A 22,470-nucleotide genomic window follows, 5' to 3' on the forward strand; every position below is an offset into this window, starting at 1 on the left:
TTCAGCTATCAAGGATGTAAACAAATGACGTTCAAAAACCATATTAATAGATTGCCTTTTATAAAGTTTTATAGCATTTAACTGCTGAAAATGCTGTCATCAAGGTAATTTCCTTAGTAGTTGATGTCAGAAGTCAGCAGGTGAGACAAATGAGAGAGCTCAGGAGGATAGACGAGTTCCCCACTAGTAATTACCTGTTGAGGGCCATTCGTCTGTGGTAAATTCCCACTGGTTACGAACGCAGCATGACTCCATCCCCCCTCCCCATATTGATTCAACCTTCTCTTTTCTACCAGGCCTGGTTGCAGAGAGAGATTACAACAGATGGAATGATTCATCAGTCTCCTTGCACTCTAATGAACAGAGGGTCATGGTTATGTAATGCAACATCCCCATATGGCAGTAGGGGAAATGGGTTATTTAGCATCACATGGGGCTTCTCATTCCAACTCGTCTCATTTCATCAGTCTGCCAGCTGATTAGATTTACTTTAACCCTCACACAAACATAGATGTAACGTGACAAGTGAAAACATTGTGTGTGTGTAAACAGTCACTGCTGATCTGTGGCATGACCTTTCTTCGAAGATGGTCAGTCAGTTGAATAAATGAATTAGGCCCTAATCTATGGATATCACATGACTGGGAATACAGATATGTATCTGTTGGTGACAGATACCTTAAAAAAAAGTTGGGGTCCTGGATCAGAAAACCAGCCAGTATCAGTTGTGACCACCATTTGCCTCATGCAGTGTGACACATCTCCTTCGAATAGAGATGATCAGGCTGTTGATTGTGACCTGTGGAGTCTTGTTCCACTCCTCTTCAATGTGCTTAATTGCTGGATATTGGCGGAAACTGGAACACACTGTTGTACGCGTAGATCCAGAGCATTGCGAACATGCTCAGTGGGTGACATGTCTGGTGGGTATGCAGGCCATGGAAGAACTGGGACATTTTTCAGCTTCCAGGAATTGTGTTCAGATCCTTGTGACATGGGGCCGTGATTTATCATGCTGAAAAATGAGGTTACGGCGGCGGATGATTGGCACGACAATGGGCTTCAGGTTCTCATCACGGTGACTCTGTGCATTCTATAAAATGCAATTGTGTACCATAACCCCACCGCCACGATACACAACGCCGACATCAGCAAACTGCTCACCCACATGACGCCATACACGCTGCTATCTGCCCAGTACAGTTGAAACCGGGATTCATCCGTGAAGAGCACACTTCTCCAGTGTGCCAGTGGCCATTGAAGGTGAGAATTTGCCCACTGAAGTCAGTTACGACGTCAAACAGCAGTCAGGTCAAAACCCTGGTGAAGAAAATACAATCCCGCAGATGAAGAACCTGGATGTGGAGGTCCTGGGCATGCATGGTTACACGTGGTCTGAGGTTGAGGCCAGTTGGACATACTGACAAATTCTCCACAACTACGTTGGAGGCAGCTTATGGTAGAGAAATTAACATTGAATTCGCTGGCAACAGCTCTGGTTGACATTCCTGCAGTCTGCATGACAATTGCATGCTCCCTCAAAACCTTATGCTACAGATGTGACAAAATTACACATTTTAGAGTGGCCTTGTGTCCCCAGTAATGATCATGCCATGTAATCAGCTTCTTGATATGCCACACCTGTCAGGTGGATTTATTGTGTCAAAGGAGAAATGCAAACTAATTTGTGCACAAAATGAGAAGCTTTTTGAGCATATGGAAAATATTTGGGATCTTTAATCTAGGCTCAAACACTTTACATAATGCGTTTTTATTCAGTGTATTATGCAGTCATATGGAAAGGCTCAGACAGATCAGTTTATTAATTCATTTGAACTTGTTCCTTAGTTAAGAGCTGTTGTGCGGATGCAGCAGCATGTACCCTCGTGTTTGGGGCCGGGAACATAGTGTTCTGCTGTTCTCAGAGCTGGCCTCTGACATGTGGCTTTGCAATTAAGGATTCCCCCTCTACTCTGGAGATTTAAAAAAAACAGTACATCCGAGAAATCTTTTTAGTTTGATTTGCTCACTGAAATATCCTTCTTGTTGGCTTTTAAAGAGAAACTGAAAATAATCAATTGAAATTGGCACCCATGAGAAAGACGAGCTGAACTATGCATCTCAATTGGTTGTAGAACGAGACAACGGTTGTGTGCTGTTGCTAGATATGGCATGTAGAATGTATGTTCACTATAGAAATGCTTGGGATGAAAGTCTGTTCAACCCGTCCCACCAGAAAATGCCCAAGAGGAATCAAACATGGATTGTATTATCATGCTTTAATAAATATATTAGGACATTTGATGTTAAGAGTATTACACAAAGTAGCTCAGGCACAAACGAGTATGGGATGTTTCGAAGCATTGAGCTCATACTCCCATCAACAATTTGTTACACACGTACGTAAAAAGCTCTACTCCCAGGTAGAAAAATAAACATTAAGAGTGAACTGAAGCTTTGGCTGCAGGTTTAAGATTTGGGAACATAAAACCATTACAAACGCTTGCTTAAACTAACATTCAATTTCATCCCCACCCTCAGAAATCCTAATACTTTCAGAAAAATAACATAGTTGCTTTAAGTAGGGGTAACTAGAGCCAGCCCAGGACATCAATGATGCAAAACCACCTACTCAGATTATCCATTTAGACACAATTATGATAACAGAACAGATGGAAAGTAAATAAAATCCCCTTCACCATAAATTTTACATAACTCACAACAACTGTACACAGTGCAAAGTAACCGCGTGGGAACCTAAATTAATAACTGTAGCTTTAATATTCACAAGTGTAGAAAAACTAAAGATTTTCACAAATACTCTTTGATTAACTGATGTTTAAGTGCTTCAAGTTGAGGGGTCAGGCTGTGCATGCAGGGGTCAGAGGCCGTTCGTTACACATCTGCCCCATGATGATGAGTGACATGACGGAGAGAGTGCAAGCCCATCATGCAACAGCCACGGATCAGTGATGCGATGTTGTAGACTGGCGCCGCCCCATCCACGCCATGCCGGGAATACAGCCAGGCCACCGTGGGCAACACTGGTACGGCCACAGCAACAAGATCGACAAGGAAGCTGCTGCTCCAATAGCGTTTGTTGACCACGTCCATCTCGGGGGCCCTGCAGGGCTCCTCACTGCTCACCTCAAAATTCAGCTCCTCCATGAAGCGCATGGAGACCATCACCTCAGGGTCTGAGCAACACAGGCCTGAATCACTGGACATGTCAGGGCTCACTGGCAAAACTGGTGTGGGCTGGCTGGGGCTAGGCAGGCTTAAGGTGGACTGGTTATGGCTGGATGGGATAGGGGCCGAGGCTGGGCCCTGCAGTGCTGGGATTTCTAGGAGGCTGGTAGAAGCTGGGAGGAGAGCATCTCCAACTGCACCACCATGGAGCTTCAGCAGCTGCAGCAGGAGGGTGTGCAGGTCAGGAGGGAAGGACACCACCTCGGTCTGAACGGCCTTGTCCTCTGGAGCAGGGAAGGGGAGTGTGCTGCAGCAGAATGTGTTGGAGGGTGGTGAAGGCAGTGGTGTGACCTTCTCCTCCAGACTGTGGAGTAGAGTGGACACCCCTGGACCAGCCTCTGGGTGGCAGCGCAGCTTACCGCTAGAGTCGTGGCTGGAGTCCACCGCCGTGGACATGAGCACGTGCTCCAGGTTGTTGTTGACCAGCAGCCCACTGTCCGCCATCTCCTCCACCGCCTGGTCACCCACATCCCCCTGCTGGTCGTTGACAGGGGAGTCGGAGTCGCCACAGATGAAGTCCATGGTTGGCTCGTCTTGCAGCGTGGAGCCGCTCTGGGCCATCTCCATGCTGTGCAGCAGGGACTCCAGCTTGCGGTTCTGGATGTTGATGTCGACAAAGTACTTCTGGATGCCCTTGTCCTTCTCCATCAGGCTGCTCTTCATGGTCTCCACAACCTGCCGGAGCTGCTTGATCTCCTTTCGTGCCTCCTTTAGAGCCAGCTGTGCCTCGACGCGGTGGCACTCCTCCTCGATCCAGTCCTCCCTCATCCGTCCCAGCTGGGATTTGAGATTCTCAATCTCAGACTCCCTGAGGGAAAAAAGAGAGGGTCAGCTAGTAGTTACAGCTGTGTGAGATTGCAATGTTTGGCTGCACTGTAGGTGGAATGCACTCTATGGGATGAATTTAGGAAATAAGCTAAACATGTGATGTTCACTGAGAAGGTAACCTGTCGTGGACGGTGTTCTCCACCTCCCTCAGCTTGCTCCTCAGGTGGCGAATGGCCACCTCCTTCTGTTGCAGGGGGGTGAGGTACTGCTCTGGATTGGGGGGTCTGATGCCATGGTTGTCCCCACAGGAGTGGTATCTTCTGGGGGTCATCCTTCTGGGGAGACAAGACAGGAAATTACACCTTTGCCCCGAGTCACATACTGTATGCTCTACTGGTCAGACACCATCTTTTTATCAATATGGATACTGATGAAGAGGACACCACGTCTATTATACACACCATCCTGTACTGTGCCCCATCTAAAGTACGCTCCCTCAGTTCTGTGGGGAAGGAACTAGGCCTTGCAAAAAAAATAAAGGGATTGGTGCAACTTGCACGATGCAAAGTCCGGCTGGGACACAAGCTGACCAGCCAGCAGACATAATGATGAAAAAAAAGCTAAAATGCCAGGTTGGTCAAAAGCTTGCAGGGATAGATAGGAAAACAATGAATTGGGAGGGAAAGCATAAATTACATTTGCTCTACAAGGTAAGTGTTTTTGCCTGAGAATTCCCTGAAATGCCTACATTTATCACTACAAGCACATTAACCTTCAATTGTACATTAGAAGTTCTGGAATATCCCTGTGATCAGGGCTCAGGTTAAAACATTTTTTAAAAGGGTTGATGAAACATTTGTTTCAGAGGATGGATTTGGCTAATATGCAGAGCAGCCCCTCTTACAAACAGGCTTAAAAGCTAGCGCTATATCCTAGCAACAACCTGGGACTTGTTCTTTGATGCGAGCTCTCTGCATCCCTGCCAGAAATAGAACAGGCTAACAGAAGGTAGTGAGAGAACTAGGACGTCACACAAAACCCAGCCAGGCAGAAGAGAGCGGAGGGGAACAAGGACAAAAATCCTGTAGCAATAAAATGACTTGAGAAACAAATGCAGTCGTGGACGTTTTCACGTCTGCATAAGATACATAAGTACATAAGTATTCTCTGTGTTGCATAGAGAATGAATCACGTTAAAGCCTGTGGGCTGAATTCAATAGGACTCTGGTTAGTTATTTTTACAGTCTGAGCAGAAAGGCAAGGTTGAGCTTGTTTGAGCAGTGCTGCTGTCATGGCAGCACAGGAACCCTCAAGTGAATATTCTGCCACATAGCAACATGAGAACCCAGAGGCGCGACCACAAATGTCAGACAGTAAGTGAAAAAGGAGGCAGGGATGCAGCCAGGCAAGCACGTCTGGCTAGCGACTGAAATAGGATGAAATATTAATGAACTCTTCCTCTCCTATAAACCCAAGGTTGACACCCACACACCAAAATAATCCCGACTGTTTATAAAATCCTCTAATCTCAGTATAGCCCAATCCTGACCGATATAATCCCTCAGGAGGGGGGAGGGGAGACAACAAAAAGTCCCAGCATAGAGCCTAATCTATCCACCCTTGCCCCACCTAGTGAATGCCCACCCCTCACAGAGCAACACAGGCATCATTACAAATTGACCCCTAACCCCTTCTTCCTAGGGCATTTCATGTTGATCGGAAAGGATAGGAACATGGTAGTTGCGCGTGTCCTTCGATAGGCTAGGTGGAATTATTGACATGGCTCTTTACCTGGAGGGTACTGTGGGGCTAGAGTTGCTGCTGCTGTTGGTGGTGGATGAGGGAACTGTCCTGTACGGGGCATAGAGCTCTGCATCACGGGATGATGAGGGGATCCCTGCCAGCTTGAACACAGGGAGGCTCCTGATGTGGGCACCCCGACTGTGGGGAAAGACAGGCAAAGCTAGAGAAGACATTTTCCACAATACCAGTCTTGTAATGTTGTGCATTTATCATTGAAAAAACAAAATACCAGTGGGGGCGGGGAAATATACAGCAATAAAAAAATAGCATAGCTATTATTGGAACAGTTTCCCAGACCCAATTACATTTTTTTGTTGAAAGTGCATTTTAGTTTAGGATCAGGCTGAATCTGGGTCAGGGAAAACAGGCCCTTTAAGTATAACACCCACTAGTGGGGGAAGATAAATGGTAAAGGCATGGTGTGTCTGCTTCTACAATGGAGGCAGGAGAGAAACAGAGCCACCTCATACATCACCTGCGTGAGGAGATCTTCTTCCCTGTGGAGCTGTGGGCCAGGCTCCCCCCTCGCTTTAGGCTGCCAGTGCTGCTGGAGGAGCTGAAGTCTGCCTCACTACCTGCAGAGTCAGGCAAACACATCAGGATATTACTACTGACCTGGCATCAGCAGGCAGGACACACTAAACACTCATGCCATACACACACACACTTGCATTCTGCTTTTCCATGACTACACATCTTGCAGTTGTGTTCCATGTCTATTTCAAGAACCAATTTCTCTGCATTCAGATGTCAAAAACATAGAAATTGTTATTTTTTAAACACCATGTGAGACACTTTAAAACGGTAAACAACCCGAATAGCTTCATCCTGCTGCAAAGCCCTTCCTTGTTAGAGGCTATGGTGCGTTTGTGGTTGGCAACAATGGCATGATTCAAGCAGAGGCTATTAGATTACACAGCTGCCATAAAATAAGCAGGCCCGATCGGGTCAACCTTGCACGAGAGGGTACCTAATAAATGCAGCCTCACCCGCACCCATTCATAGACACTAACTACCTTTAGCGCCTATTGACGATAGGCTCTACTGGCCGAGCGAGTTTATTATGAGCCCCAACGCTCGTACTTGAACGTTAACATGCGTCGCTTACAGTACGGTTTTGGAAACATAAGGAACGAATCTTTGTTTTTTTCTCGCTGATATAAAGGTGTAGCAATTTAACCATTCATATGTTTCCCACAAGGACATATTTCCATGTTATAGCGCTTGTTTACGGAGGACAGACAGAAGACAGCTAAGTAGCACTGGTAGTTGACTATGAGTCTTCGAACACCTGTGTCATTGAACAATACTGTCAGCTGCAATATAAAACAGTGAACAGCAAGTATATTTTGCATTTGTGATATGAAAAGAGGGCAAAGTTTAGAACCGACTCAATTTAAATGGAGTATTTGGCTGCCAGAGCCAATACACCTCTGAAACTGAACCTGTGAGTTGATTGGACTATAAGGAATAACATCGGGTTCCTTTAGTCCATTATCCGGCAAGGCCATTAGATCCGTCACTCACCTGTCTGGTGGCTGCAGGACAGGCTGTGGCATCCCTTGCCCTAACGTACCTATAGTAGAGCTGTACCAAATCATGACAACCAATTTTATTCCATAAATAGCCTCTGAAGACATGTTGCTAAATTAGTGCAAAAATACTATTGCAAGATTGCATTCTCAACCAAAATAAATCACTCTCAGAATGAGCCAGCGTGGCAACTCAGTATGTGGGTAGAACATCATTCTCCCTAATCAGTGATGGGTAAACTCCTGAAAGGTTATGACATACCTGAGTAGCATCTCTTCCCATTCGATAAAACCATAGTAAAGTGCTCACAGTGAATTTGTGATTAAATAACAACAAAACTGAACCTTCAACACTGGGTGAGTGAATCAAGTGCAAGTACAACGTGAAGTCTGACTGCTACTCGGCCTAATTGGAAAACCTCACGTCCAACATTATTTATCCAATCCGCAGCCTCTCTGGATTTGAACCTTGATTAAGGCGTTTGGTCGGATTCAATTATGCTGAGCCTCGGGTTGCGTGACGTGGACGGGCAAAAGGAGTAAGGAAGGATGCCCATCTCAAATCAAACAGTAATCTTCGCTTCTCGGTCATGTCTTCAACAAGGCAGCATGGCGAATCGTCCAGAAACATGCATCTATTTTCCATATAGTATATATTTGAATTTTCAAACTTTTTTCAAATTTAGCATGTGAAAACACAGAATCCTACTCATTACTCCACATGCTTAATTACATCACTTTTGTTTTGAGCCAACTTCAACGTGGGCTTTAAACGGGATCCCCGGGCCAGATTAATCGAATCCCCTCATTGTTGGCATTCTTCTGCACAGACCTTGCTGACACATGCCAGATTTGACAAAGCCTAGATAAGTATTTTATATATCAGCTAACCACATCATATGTCAGCAATATGGTGCCCAAAGGCACAGAAGATGTGGTGTCATGCAACCATTGGTTAATACATGCAATGTCTGAGCAGCGGAACACAACCATTGAGTGCGTCCCAATAATATCTCCTTCTTCCTGCATTTGTTCATTATTCCCCAGAAATGTAAAAGCATTGGATTGGTGTAGACATGGGCTAGAGGAAGTTTCGCTCACACGGCTAACTAGCTAGCCATTTCACACTGGTGACACTCACCCCCCTTTTGACTTCCTTCTTTTCCACAGCAACCAGTGATCCGGGTCACGGCACCAATGTAACAGTTTAGCATCCATCCCTCTCCTCACCCCTACCTGGGCTCAAACCAGGGACCCTCTGCACACATTAACAACTGCCTCCCACGAAACATCATTACCCATCGCTCCACAAAAGCCATGGCCCTTGCAGAGCAAGGGGGACAACTTCTTCAAGGTCTCAGAGCAAGTGGCGTCACCGATTGAAACACTATTAATGCTCACACCGCTAACTAGCTAGCCATTTCACATCAGTTACACTTACCTTCTACTGCTAATTTTACATGAAAACAATACTATGCAGATAGTGTATACACACAAACCATGTAGAACTCGGGGTTGGGCTCAATTTGAATTAAAGGCAGTCAAGTAGGAAATTATTAGAATTTAAAATGCAGACATTTAAAAACAAAATGAAATAAATAGCTTCTACTTTTGAGTTTATTGAGAAGTCATTGAAAATAAATGCCCTTTTTTTCTATTATTGGATTGTGATTTTTAGTTTACTTCCTGAATTGACTGCTTTCAATTCAAATTGAGCCCAACCCTGGATATTTCATACATATTTTAATCTGATGTAGATGTATTTTGTAGATCTATTTTAATTGACAGTTAGACAAGTACTGAAATCAAACAAATACACAGAATGAGCATTGAGAGAAATGCCTAAGACAGGGCTGCCCAACCCTCTTCCTGGAGATCTACTGTCCTGTAGGTTTTCAGTTCAACCCTAATTCAGCGTATCTGATTCAGCTTGTTAAGGTCTTGTTGAGCTGCTAATTAGTAGAGTCAGGTGTGTTAAATTAGGGTTGGACTGAAAACCCACAGGACGGTAGATCTCCAGGAAGAGGGTTGGTCAGCCCTGGCCTAAGATCTACTAGGACAACGTATGTATGATCCTCCTAACCCCACCTACAAAAAAAACTGAAGCCATTCCCTGCAGTAGCCTACCTCTGGGCAATGTGGACAATCGCTGCTCCCTCTTGTGCCTTGGCGGGGGTGCGTGCCACTCTTCCATCACCCTCACCCTCTTCACCTTGGTCTTGCACTCGGCGGTGGGCGTGGGGGAGCCATGCGGACTGTTGTCTGAGCCTGATGGGGTTTTGGAGGGGGACACAGACTGACTACTGGGGCAGCCGGTGTCATCTATGTCGACAGGTATAGCCAAGAATATGCATGCAGCATGGAACACACAGCAGTCAATCAATCACACAGAGCTCGAGGTTCACTCCCTCGTATCTGTTCATACTGTAACTCATTCAACCAATAGTGTTCATGTTACCAACGCCACAGCACTGTGTTATGGAATCTGAAGGGAGGCGAAAGGGGTGACGAGGAACTTCCATGATGACTTAATGTTACTCAATATACGTCAATATGTTGTAACCTCATTTTGGTTAGGTGTAACTGTTGTCAAAATAATGTCTATAGAGAAAAGAATCTAGGCCTACTACAGACGGCTAGGTAATTTCTGGAATAATGCCAACTATTATGCAAACTTTTATGCTTGCCAACTTTGTTGTTTGTGGTAGGTTAGTAGCCTTGTGTAATTCAAATTTGTTGCAACAGTATGCTAGTTGTTTGAAACAACAGTAATCAACAAGCTTTCATATGATATGATGAGGACTTCTCTTTACATCATTTGACTTGGCAACACTCACAAAATCTCCAGTGCATGATTATGTAACCAACGCCCTGACTAGTATGTGATAAGATGTGGATTCGGCCTACTTGGCCAGAATGGCATAACAAAGCCTACATAAGTGTGTAATGCATGATTTCAGACATTTTTATATGATGAACGCTGGCCGCAGGGGTGGACTGGGATCGGAAATCGTCCTGGGCATTGCTAACACACAGGCGGCCATTCACTCTGCACCCAAAAGATTCTATTTAGATAGACCAGCCCATCTGCCATTGCCAGAACTGCCCTGGCAGCCATATAAAAATGTGACAATAGTGACAGGTGAAAGCAAATTCCTATCAATTTTATGTTTTCAGCTACATTTAGTGAGGTTAGAAGAGGAAACTACTTTAGACTGTTAGGATGTACCCTAACCTTGATCTGAAACATGGGAACCACATACCTGAGCAAAAGCTGTTGGTGCTGATGGTCCGTTTGGAGTTGTCCGAGCTGATGTCACAGTCCTTACCCTCCTCCTCTGAAATGGGTGATTCGGACAGGGGCGACCCTTTCTCATTAGGCTGGAAAGGATGGAGGATCAAGCGTGGGATGCGGCTGCGGGGGCTCTCCTTCCCTGGCGACTTCTTTTCCTGAGCACCATACAAGTATCACAAATATGCTCGCCACTTGAATTTTTGCCACAAGAACAAATCAGATTCATATCAGAATTGGTGTGCACAAATGCAACTTTGCGCATTTTGTTTTTGTCTCACAAGCTCTGTCACAGCAACACAGTCAGGAACTAATTATGGTCTGCTATTGTGACTGTGACAGTCTAGATTAGATAACTATCATTCTCATGATGTGAAATTTTAACCAAAATATTAGCTGTTAAGATTCAAAATGATAGCCTAATTATTGCAAGAATGATTGATTTTGAAAGTGTTGCAATGACACGCACCTCATATTCCTGGAATGGTCCCATGGTGCTTAATGCTGCCTTTTCCCCTTTGGATCTGTGAGAAAAGTAAAAGGTGAGATATATTTCTGTCCAAGGCATCATGACGTGGCACACTGGCACTGAACCCTTTACGAACAAGGGGCGATCTGTCTGGAATCTGTTATGTAAATCATGTCACCCCCGCCCACGTCCACCCCTGCCTGGCACAGATGGCACAGACACTGACCGGACCTTGGTCATTAATCCAGTGAGACCCACATCAAAAATAGGCTACCAGATGGAAAATATTTTTGTTTTACTTGAAAATACTTTGCATGTATTTCCCCAAACATGGAACAAAGGCATGAGACCGTTTCTTACATCCAATAAAAGCAAAGCTTACTGTCCTTCACATGCATGTGCCACAGAAAAATGCAACAACCTAAAAACGCATGATCCGATTACGTATCAATGTAATTGAATGATGATTGAAATCTAGTTGTAAATGATGCTGCAGATAGGAACTGGGTGGGGTTCTAACTCTTAATGTATTCATGTGTTTCTAAATGATGTCCCACCAGGTGGATAACAAACAGCAGCATCTTCAAACATCTATAAGAAAGAGGTTGACTAAGTGCCATGAGTTATTCTGCCAAGATAAAAAAAAAACACAGAAATATGACATCATTTATTCCTTTTGGGATCCTGTGCCAAAGAGCCTTTTTCCTGCCAAATAGATGACACCAGAGAGTAACACACCGGCAAAAAAAACCAAAAAAACGCTCACTGAATATTGAGAAAAGAATTACAGAATAACAGTGTACAATGTTTGGGTTGTATATCGACTTTCACAGACCCTATACAGGTAGTTCAATTCACCCTCTCCATTTTTGACTTAGACATGCAAAGGCCTCCAGGCTCCAGTACATGCACAAAAGTGTATGTTTTATTGATGTTTGACGGCTGAATAATTCAAGGTTCACATAATGCCTGACTGCACATTATAACATAACTCCATTCTTTATCCATTCCCTCTCTCCTGTTGAATGTTGTGCCGCTTAGCATCATCGCTTAAAGGAGTTGGTTATGTAAGTGTGTACGTCTTTGGCCTTCTCCTTTTTTATATCAAGAATGACGTAATTGACCCCTAAGGTCGTTATCGCTTTCCTGAATCCAGACTTCTTTCCTCCCCTTTACAGTCCAGATGCTCTCTCTTTATTCTGACTGCATGGCACCCAGGATGTTGGTAAATATAGCAGCTGTCCCTGTCACCAAGCAAACACCCCACTTGAAATACACTGTGTAGCCTGACCATCATGTCTTCCACTACAGGTACGTTTTCAGCAAGTAAGGGCAAAGAAATCAGTTAAACAGTTCAACCACAAAAAAATAATACTTGAAGGCAGGTTTTAAACCAGATTGTATGCACTTTTAGTCTTCCAGGTCCCCCAGCCCTGATATGAGAACACCCCAAATGTTCACCTGAAATTAGTTCAGCTTTTTGTACCTCTTAAGGCAACTGAGAAGTGTGTCATGAGCATCACAATAAAACAGCAGTACGCCAGCATTTTATGCCTCGATATGTTTTCCTTTTGTTTCTACCCGCCTCTGGATAGCTGGCACACAGCTTCAGAGTGGAATCAGATTAGGCAGCAGGCACAGTCACAGAGCTACCCACCAAACAATGCCCTAGCAACAGACTTAGCAACAGAGGAAAATTACTGCAAGGAAGACACAGGCTAAATTGGGCCAATTAAATTTGCAGACAGTTCTATGTTCAGCATCTTCCGAGAGTGCAATAGGAAGGTTTTCCTCCTGCAACATAAAAAATGTCAATGTTGTTTACTTTGGGAGTGGTCTATGGCAGTGTGGGGGGAGTGTTACAGACTGGAACAGTGTCAGGTGTGCTCCCATATGAGCAAGTGCACGTGAGCCATTGTCTCTGTGCACATTAACAGCAATCAATGTCAGGAAAATGCTATCAAGTTTGTGCATTGCTATACTCAATAGTTGTTATCGTATCATGTCCATACAGTGTCTCAATGGTGATTGAATCTCAGTAGTGCTTGTAAACCTCCTCCTGGGTCATGAGGAATGACCCAGGTAGAAGAAAAGGTCAAAGGAAATGGACTGAAACGGTGAAGGACTACCTGGACTTGTAAAATAACAAGCACATATTTTCGCTTTCCGTTACAAAATATTTTAAAACATTTCATTTTCCATGCAGGCAAATGTAACCCTGGTGGTCCCTTAGAAGATAGAGACCTGGGTGGAGGGTTGACAGCCTCAGATTCACAGAGAGATGTTTTCATCTAAGCCTTGCCCATGCATGCTCTCGGTAGATAAGATGCAAAACAACATGAGCATCTCCACAGCGGGAGCCGTATGGCTGCAACAAGATCTCACGGTCTCACGTTAGAATTAGATGTTTGTCCTTCTTTCTCAATCGAAATTTGACGCTTGAGAAAGATGGACAAACATGGACAAACGTTTAATTCTGACAACAGCCAGAGCGCCAGATGGCTCCCGCTGTGGAGATGGTCACGTTGGTCAACACCTCTCGGTGAATCTGAGGCTGTCAACCCTTCACTCAGGTCTCTATCTGCCAAGGCACCACCAAGGTTACATTTGTTGCCAACGTCAAATTTCGAAGTGTTTAAGGTTAATAAGTTCAGCCATTAACTCAGAATTTTTAAGGTTAGGGCCAGGTTTAGGCATTAACTCTAAATTTTTAAGGTTAGTGCCAGGTTAAGGCATTAACTCTGAATTTTTAAGGTTAGGGCCAGGTTTAGGCATTAACTCCAAAATCTTAAGGTTAGGCATTAACTCCGAATGGGCTATGGTAAGGGTTAAGGTTTGGGGAAAAAAAAAAAAAAAAATTCTATTGCTGGATTCAAAATTGCAACCTGGCACCAGAGGCAGATGCTTAGGCATTAACTCTGAATGATTAAGTTAAGGGACAAAAATCTAAAAAACAACAACTTCTACAGCTGGATTTGAACATGCAACCTTTGGCACCAGAAGCAGATCCTTACACCCATCCCTGTCCACATCAAAAACATAAACCTACTTGAAACTAACACCGCTCACTGTTGCCCCTTGTGGATGGTTTCCACACAATCCCCTGAAGTCCTTAGATATGGATTTACGTCTACCACTGATTTGGCATCATGGGTGACCTGGCAGTGTTGTTCACAGTGTTCCTGGCTTTAGTCCTATGGCTGGAACTTATGCAATCAACTGGGTATCAAACCCGGGTGTTTTGCACAACACAAGACTATGTTAGCTTACCAAGCTAAAGTCTATAGACCTCAGCTCTGGGAGTTAACAGTAATTGTCTGTTCTGCAGGCAAGGTTACTCAGCGAGTGGTTTGCAGCCGTTAATCTCAATATCAAATAATTTCTGGGTAATAATGATGTACCTTGCTGTAATTGTTTTAAATTAAAATGGTCAAAAAGAAACAAAAATAGCTTCTTAGCAAAGAGCAATTTCTCAAAGAAGAATTTTGCTAGGACTCTCTGGTAGTGGTCTGAGTGGGAAGGGGAAAACTGAAATGAGCTGTCATTGGCAGAGAGGTTTGGAACACTCTTTGTTATTGGTCTATTAACACATTTACCACCTGGTGGTGTCACCAGGCAGGCCAAAATGCCATCCCACCAAAACAGGCTGACATTTTAGGTGGTCTATTCAAACAGCTCTTACACTAAAAGGGCATTATCATACTTTTCACAATTTCACAGTATTTTTCTAACCTCATAGTGTGGAAATATATAAGACTTCTGGGCCTTTAAATAGCTTCACAGATCTGCAGGGTATGGCAAGCTCATATTTAACAAGATAACTCATTTAGTTATGAAAGCTCATTTAGTGGGTATGATGGTTTCATTTACTTTGAGGTTGTTTTATTTGTTATTTGCACTACACTTTATTTCTGAGCTGGGAATTACTTCATGATACTGCATCCTCATTCTGTTCAATCTGTATATTGTCTGCCTGCTTGGCTTTGTTATATAATCCAATCTCTTCCTCTGAGTGGGTTGACATATGGTATGGCACATAATAATTTATTGAAAGCCATATAAAAAAAAGAGAACATAAGCTCATTGGACACGTTGTGTATGTGCAGGTATTGTGTATGGTTTGTGTGTGTGTGTGTGTGTGCGTGCGTGTGCGCGTGTGCGTGCGTGTGTGCGTGCGTGTGTGTGTGTGTGCGTGTGTGTGTAAGAACATGCAAACGTATGTGAGCATTCAGCAGGATGATAGAAACTATGTGTTTCAAGGTGTCTACTTTTCTGTCTTTTGATGATGTTCACAAACGAATACATTACAGTTTCTCCAATAAAACCACATCTAAAAATGTCCAGCTCTATAAAGTGCTTTGATAGATTTCCCCCAAATCCACCATAGATTTTCCTTATCATCCTGAAATTTATGGTGTGCATAAAATACCCATAAAAGACCCATAACAATGGCAAGGTGTAAAAGCTTTCATTTGCTTTTCGGTGGTTGATAACATTCAGTTATCAACAGTTATCCCATTCAGTGCACTCTAAATACACACATTATGTACAGAGAGAATACAGACAACCAATTTATGACGGCAAAACGTTCCTTAATATCCTTATAATATCTGTTTCTGCAAATACCGACCATGTTTGTCCATGTTTAAGTTACATTATGTGATGTGCTTCATGGACTTGGATGAAAGTCTCCCCCTTTTTAACATCAAAGGTAGGCCTAATATCAAAAGTTATCCGCCACATGCATAAATTCTTAATATTGACGGGTTGAAAATGATTTTAGACCATTCTACTAAAATCCAACAACGAAGGCAAAACATATAGTCTAGCCCATAAATGTACTGAAATATGGCTGCCAAAACATGCATTGTCGCTCTTGTAACCCCAGAAGAAAGATATCAAAGCATTGGGGGGATGGTCGCCCATGGGATTATCGTAATACGCAGTTGAAATCAGTGGCGCTGTCCACTGTCTCGTGGTGCTGAACATGAGTTCAAACTTAACCTGACCATCTTTTCAACCAGCCCCACCTTTAACATTTGGTTAGTGCGAAATGGGAAAGTAAACAACATCATAGGCCAGCTTGAAATCAGAATTACATGCGTATCGTTTTTCCTATTCCTATTTTTTCCTAAATATTTTCATTAAGCTATTTACATAAACATATAATTATACTTGCTTGGATGTTTGGTGTTGATTCCCCCAGTCGCAAAGGATGCGGGTGTAGCCTAAACCACGGACACCACAACGAGTCCCGCGTTACTCCAGTGTTCCTCACGAGTCTGACTGTGGAGCCCATCCCACTCTGTGTTTTGATATGAGGAAATTACACTGTGCACACAGGATTGGACGAGGATGAAGCTGCTAAACACTCACCACCAGTGACAGCGCGTGCTCGAAGTCAAGTATGACCAATGTTCCAGCAGTGTAGGGTTACATAACGCAGGCATGATTGTTCCGACCTCAAATTGCCTTCTTCCGCCTCCCATAGCCTATGTAGCGAGATTCAGATTTGAATTTGTTCCCCCAAAATGACACAGACAATAAGATCAGGATGTGTGACAACAACAAATGCATGAAATAACAACAAATATCTACATTTTGAAACAATATAGTTGCATCTCAGGCAATGTCAGTACGATTGAGGCGCAGCATGGGTTTCCTGTCCATGGTGCTGAAGTCACTGGGCGAGTCCAAGGAATTGAGCAGTAGCGTCATTAGGCCTGGGCTTTTTGCTCCAGCCCCCAACCTTCTTACATTTCAGTCTGATATGAGTTTCCATAACCACACATCACTTGCACTATGCAGTATTTATAAGAAAACATTTTACTGGCACGTTTTTATGACAAAAATCCAACAATACAATATAATGCGCTAGGCAAAAGGCACTGAAAGGAGCCCCTAGAATGACACAGTGCCTGCTGTGATCGACAGAGATTTCACATCGCAATGGACCACTCACGTCCCTTGACCCCTTGCCCACCCTTGCGGCACCGGTTAGATGTCAATGTCGTCACTCAGCAAAATGCCTGTCACTCAGTCAGAATCTGGATCTTCGGAACTTCTTACAAAAGTGTGCAAGCAGGTTGTGCAAGTTGAGGTAGCAATGAATGAGGTAGAGAGGTTGCAGAACAGCCATGAAGTCAATGTGCAGCAACAGCAGAGTTGTAGGTTTGTGCAGGGTTGGTAGTATCAAAAAAATCAAATCAAATTTATTTATATAGCCCTTCGTACATCAGCTGATATCTCAAAGTGCTGTACAGAAACCCAGCCTAAAACCCCAAACAGCAAGCAATGCAGGTGTAGAAGCACGGTGGTTAGGAAAAACTCCCTAGAAAGGCCAAAACCTAGGAAGAAACCTAGAGAGGAACCAGGCTATGTGGGGTGGCCAGTCCTCTTCTGGCTGTGCCGGGTAGAGATTATAACAGAACATGGCCAAGATGTTCAAATGTTCATAAATGACCAGCATGGTCGAATAATAAAAAGACAGAACAGTTGAAACTGGAGCAGCAGCACGGCCAGGTGGACTGGGGACAGCAAGGAGTCATCATGTCAGGTAGTCCTGGGGCATGGTCCTAGGGCTCAGGTCAGTTGAAACTGGAGCAGCAGCACGGCCAGGTGGACTGGGGATAGCAAGGAGTCATCATGTCAGGTAGTCCTGGGGCATGGTCCTAGGGCTCAGGTCCTCCGAGAGAGAGAAGGAGAGAATTAGAGAACACACACTTAGATTCACACAGGACACCGAATTGGACAGGAGAAGTACTCCAGATATAACAAACTGACCCCAGCCCCCCGACACATAAACTACTGCAGCATAAATACTGGAGGCTGAGACAGGAGGGTTCAGGAGACACTGTGGCCCCATCCGAGGACACCCCCGGACAGGGCCAAACAGGAAGGATATAACCCCACCCACTTTGCCAAAGCACAGCCCCCACACCACTAGTAGCTAACTGAATTGTCTCTCTCGGTATAAGGGCTGGCTAATGCTAATTTAGTGAATGGGCAAGCACGGGATATTGATGTAAGTCGTGATGAAACGTGTTCATTTTCAGCTAGTGTATTTGATGGGTTTTGTTTCTGTAGCTAGCTTGGCTGGCTATACACTTTGGTAGCTACTGGCTGGTTTTCATGGTTTGGGCTAGGCCCCTTAGTTTCATTGAAGGGAAATATTAATGATACAGCATACAATGACATTCTAGATGTTTATGTGCTTCTAACTTTGAGGCAATAGTTTGGGGAAGGCCCTTTTGTGTTTCAGTATAACAATGCCCCTGTGCACAAAGCGAGGTCCATACAGAAATGGTTTGTCAAGATTGGTGTGGAAGAACTTGACTGGCCTGCACAGAGCCCTGACCTCAACCCCATCGAACACACCCATCGAACAAGCACCCCATCAGTGAGCGACCTCACTAATTATCTTGTGGCTGAATGGGAGCAAGTCCCCGCAGCAATGTTCCAACATCTAGCGGAAAGCCTTTCCAGAAAAGTGTTATAGCAGCAAAGTGGGGACCAACTCCATATGAATGATTTTGGAATTAAATGTTGTCGAGTTGGTGTCCACATACTTTTGATCATGTAGTGTACATAGACCCTTAAATGATGCAATCTAAAACATCTACGATTAGCTGGTGGAACTGATTAAATTAAATTAATAATATAGGTCTTATAACTTATTCCACTCTGCAGGTCCACGTTTTGGCTCATTTATCGTTATATCCATATACAGTGCATTCGGAAAGTATTCAGATCCCTTGACTTTTTCCACATTTTGTTACATTACAGCCTCATTCTAAAATATATTTTAAAAATCTCCCCTCATCAATCTACACACTATACCCCATAATGACAAAGCAAAAACTGTATTTTAGACATTTTTGCAAATATATAAAAAATTCTCCCATTCTTCTCTGCAGATCCTCTCAAGCTCTGTCGGGTTGGGTGGGGAGTGTCCCTGCACAGCTATTTTCAGGTCTCTCCGCTCTGAATGGACCACACAAGGACATTCATAGACTTATCCCGAAGCCACTCCTGCGTTGTCTTGGCTGTGTGCTTAGGGTCATTGTCCCGTTGGAAGGTGAACTTTCACCCAAGTCTGAGGTCCTGAGCGCTCTGGAGCAGGTTTTCATCAAGGATCTCTCTGTACTTTGCTCATCTTTCCCTCGATCCTGACTAGTCTCCCAGTCCCTGCCGCTGAAAAACATCCCCACAGCATGATGCTGACACCACCATGCTTCACCGTAGGGATGGTGCCAGGTTTCCTCCAGACATGAGACTTGGCATTCAGGCCAAAGAGTTCAATCTTGTTTCTCATGGTCTGAGAGTCGTTTTGTCATGTGCCTTTTACTGAGGAGTGGCTTCGGTCTGGCCACTGTACCATAAAGGTCTGATTGGTGGAGTGCTGCAGAGATTTTTTTTAAATGAATTTGCAAAAATGTCTAAAAACCTGTTTTTCGCTTTTTCATTATGAGGTATTGTGTGTTGATTGATGAGGATTTGTTTTTATTGAATCAATTTTAGAATAAGACTGCAACGTAACACAATGTGGATAAAGGGAAGGGGTCTGAATGCACTGCATTGGACAGGGGTGGGCAACTCCAGTCCTCGGGGGCCTGATTGGTGTCACACTTTTGCCCCAGGCCCAGTTCACAAACCAATAATCAACTAATCATGATCTTCAGCTCAGAATGCATTTCGTTTAATCAGCTGTGTATGCTAGGAATGGGGGAAAAGTGTGGCACCACTCCAGCCTCTGAAGATGAGAGTTGCCCGTCCCTGGCCTAAGGGCTAGTTAGGGACCATTGGTAAATTACACAATGTAAATGGGACAATATGTTAAAATTCTAATAGCTCCGAATGTCAATGACTTAAAAACCTCAAACACACTATAAATTGTAGAAATTCATATACAATTATTGAAAGCATTTAATGAGTAAACTAAAAGGTGTGCAACATGGAAATATTGTCTCATTCACATTGTGTAATTTAATGTCTGTCAAAGTCAGACAGACTGCTGTAGATAATTGGCTAAATAATTTGGCTTACTCTTCCCATCTGCGAACGAACACACCAGACACCCACATCACACTACACCCCAAAACCAACTAATGTTTGAATTCATTCATGGCCGCTGTAATGTACATATGTAAATATTGTAAATATAAATAGTCCTATATCTTGATTTAGCCTGAGCAAATTTTAAAATAAATTATAGCTTTTTCTAAAAAAATGTATACAAATACAATACTACAATCTCATTGTCAGTTCAATGTGTTTATTTTACTGTACTCTTCCATAATGTATGGTAAAGCATAAATACATTAACCTTGTTTTATTTGTTACAACCTTCAACAGCACAGATAACCTTCCATCATCTTACAAAGAGAGAAAAAACTGTCTATCAGAGATTTTCTGTACTCCGACTTTCTATTAAAATATTGTAAAATCTGAGGGTAATTTGAAGCACTTGAAGCCTAGTTTATAGAAAACTAAAGGCCTATTCTCACGTGAAACATTTGGAGTAAAATACTGACCCTGTCCATGTGTCTTAAGAGTAAACTTAAAGAGTGAAAGCTCCATGTCAAAGCGACAGATATCAGGAGGTGGTGGACAAATGCTGCCCTCTGCTGGAGTGTACTGCAACACATTGGAAAAGTAAATCATGCTATTTCAACCACATGCTATTTTATGGACTGATTTAATCATGTTTATTTCTCCACATATCAATTTATAGAAATGCAAATAGATAATCATTCACATTAAAGTTTTAGATGAATGTAATAAATGCATTTAAAGGTTTTAAATCCTAATTTAAAACCTCAAATATGCCATATACACTACCGGTCAAAAGTTTTAAAACACCTACTCATTCAAGGGTTTTTCTTTATTTTTACTATTTTAGTGAAGACGTCAAAACAAGGAAATAACACATATGGAATCATGTAGTAACCAAAAAAAGTGTTAAACAAATCAAAATATATTTTATATTTGAGATTCTTCAAATAGCCACCCTTTGACTTGATGACAGCTTTGCACACTCTTGGCATTCTCTCAACCAGCTTCATGAGGTAGTCACCTGGGATGCATTTCAATTAACAGGTGAGCCTTCTTAAAGGTTAATTTGTAGAATTTATTTCCTTCTTAATGCCAATCTTCTTCTTTGAGCCAATCAGTTGTGTTGTGAAAAGGTAGTGTGGTTTACAGAAGATAGACCTATTTTCTTTAAAAACCAAGTCCATATTATGGCAAGAACAGCTCAAATAAGCAACGAGAAACGACAGTCCATCATTACTTTAAGACATGAAGGTCAGTCAATACGGAACATTTCAAGAACTTTGAAGGTTTCTTCAGGTGCAGTCGCAAAAACCATCAAACGCTATGATGAAACTGGCTCTCATGAGGACCACCACAGTAAAGGAGGACCCAGAGTTATCTCTGCGGCAGAGTATGAGTTCATTAGAGTTACCAGCCTCAGAAATTGCAGCCCAAATAAATGCTTCACAGAGTTCAAGAAACAAACACATCTGTGTGAATCAGGCCATCATGGTCAAATTGCTGCAAAGATACCACTACTAAAGGACACCAATAATAAGAAGAGACTTGCTTGGGCCAAGAAACACGAGCAATGGACATTAGACGGGTGGAAATTTGTCCTTTGGTCTGGAGTCCAAATTTGAGATTTTTTGTTCCAACCGCAGTATCATTGTGAGACGCATTGTGGGTGAATGGATGATCTCTGCATGTGTATTTCTCACCTTAAAGCATGGAGGAGGAGGTGTTATGGTGTGGGGGTGCTTTGCTGGTGACACTGTCAGTGATTTATTTAGAATTCAAGCCACACTTAACCAGCATGGCTACCGCAGCATTCTGCAGCGATAGGTCATCCCATCCGGGTTGGGCTTAGTGGGACTATCATTTGTTTTTCAACAGGAAAATGACCCTGTGTATGGGCTATTTTACCAAGAAGGAGAGTGATGTAGTGCTGCATTAGATGACCTTGCCTCCATCCCCAGACCTCAACGAAATTGAGATGGTTTGGAATGAGTCGGACCGCAGAGTGAAGGAAAAGCAGCCAACAAGTGCTCAGCATACGTGGGAACTCCTTCAAGACTGTTGGAAAAGCATTCCAGGTGAAGCTGGTTGAAAGAATGCTAAGAGTGTGCAAAGTTGTCATCAAGGCATAGGGTTGGCTATTTGAAGAATCTCAAATATAAAATATATTTTGATTTGTGTAACACTTTTTTGGTTACTACATGATTCCATATATGTGTTATTTCATAGTTTTGATGTCTTCATTATTATTCTACAATGTAGAAAATAATAAAAAATAAAGAAAAGCCCTTGAATGAGTAGGTGTT

The 22,470-nt window shown here is 43.2% G+C and overlaps 1 protein-coding gene across 5 annotated transcripts; it reads right to left on the reverse strand.

Moving 5' to 3' along the window:
• Positions 1-2,260: 2,260 nt before the first annotated feature.
• LOC135520017 (syntabulin-like) lies at positions 2,261-16,453 on the reverse strand. Of its 5 annotated transcripts, none has more exons than XM_064945324.1 (8): positions 16,293-16,453; positions 11,114-11,168; positions 10,616-10,802; positions 9,480-9,674; positions 6,296-6,395; positions 5,809-5,958; positions 4,197-4,349; positions 2,261-4,057 (listed from the first exon to the last, which is right to left on the reverse strand). In XM_064945324.1, exons 2-8 carry the CDS (start codon positions 11,135-11,137, stop codon positions 2,896-2,898), a joined length of 1,971 nt encoding a protein of 656 aa, XP_064801396.1. In that variant the 5' UTR covers positions 11,138-11,168; positions 16,293-16,453; the 3' UTR covers positions 2,261-2,895. The 5 variants fall into 5 exon arrangements, with proteins under 5 accessions (XP_064801396.1, XP_064801394.1, XP_064801395.1 ...); XM_064945322.1 differs by having other exon boundaries at positions 4,197-4,352; XM_064945323.1 differs by having other exon boundaries at positions 4,197-4,352; positions 16,289-16,453.
• Between the last annotated feature and the right edge of the window lie 6,017 nt (positions 16,454-22,470).

The sequence above is a fragment of the Oncorhynchus masou genome, chromosome 29 (assembly GCF_036934945.1).
Source record: "Oncorhynchus masou masou isolate Uvic2021 chromosome 29, UVic_Omas_1.1, whole genome shotgun sequence".
In the NCBI taxonomy this organism is placed as follows: domain Eukaryota; kingdom Metazoa; phylum Chordata; class Actinopteri; order Salmoniformes; family Salmonidae; genus Oncorhynchus; species Oncorhynchus masou.

Excerpts from the sequence above, each read along its gene's own strand:
- LOC135520017 (XM_064945322.1), bottom strand. The coding sequence starts at position 11,137 with ATGGGACCATTCCAGGAATATGAG. Across the intron at positions 5,959-6,295 it reads AAGAAGATCTCCTCACGCAG|TCGGGGTGCCCACATCAGGA; the intron begins GTGATGTATGAG and ends CTTTCCCCACAG. Across the intron at positions 4,058-4,196 it reads GAGAACACCGTCCACGACAG|GGAGTCTGAGATTGAGAATC; the intron begins GTTACCTTCTCA and ends TTTTTCCCTCAG.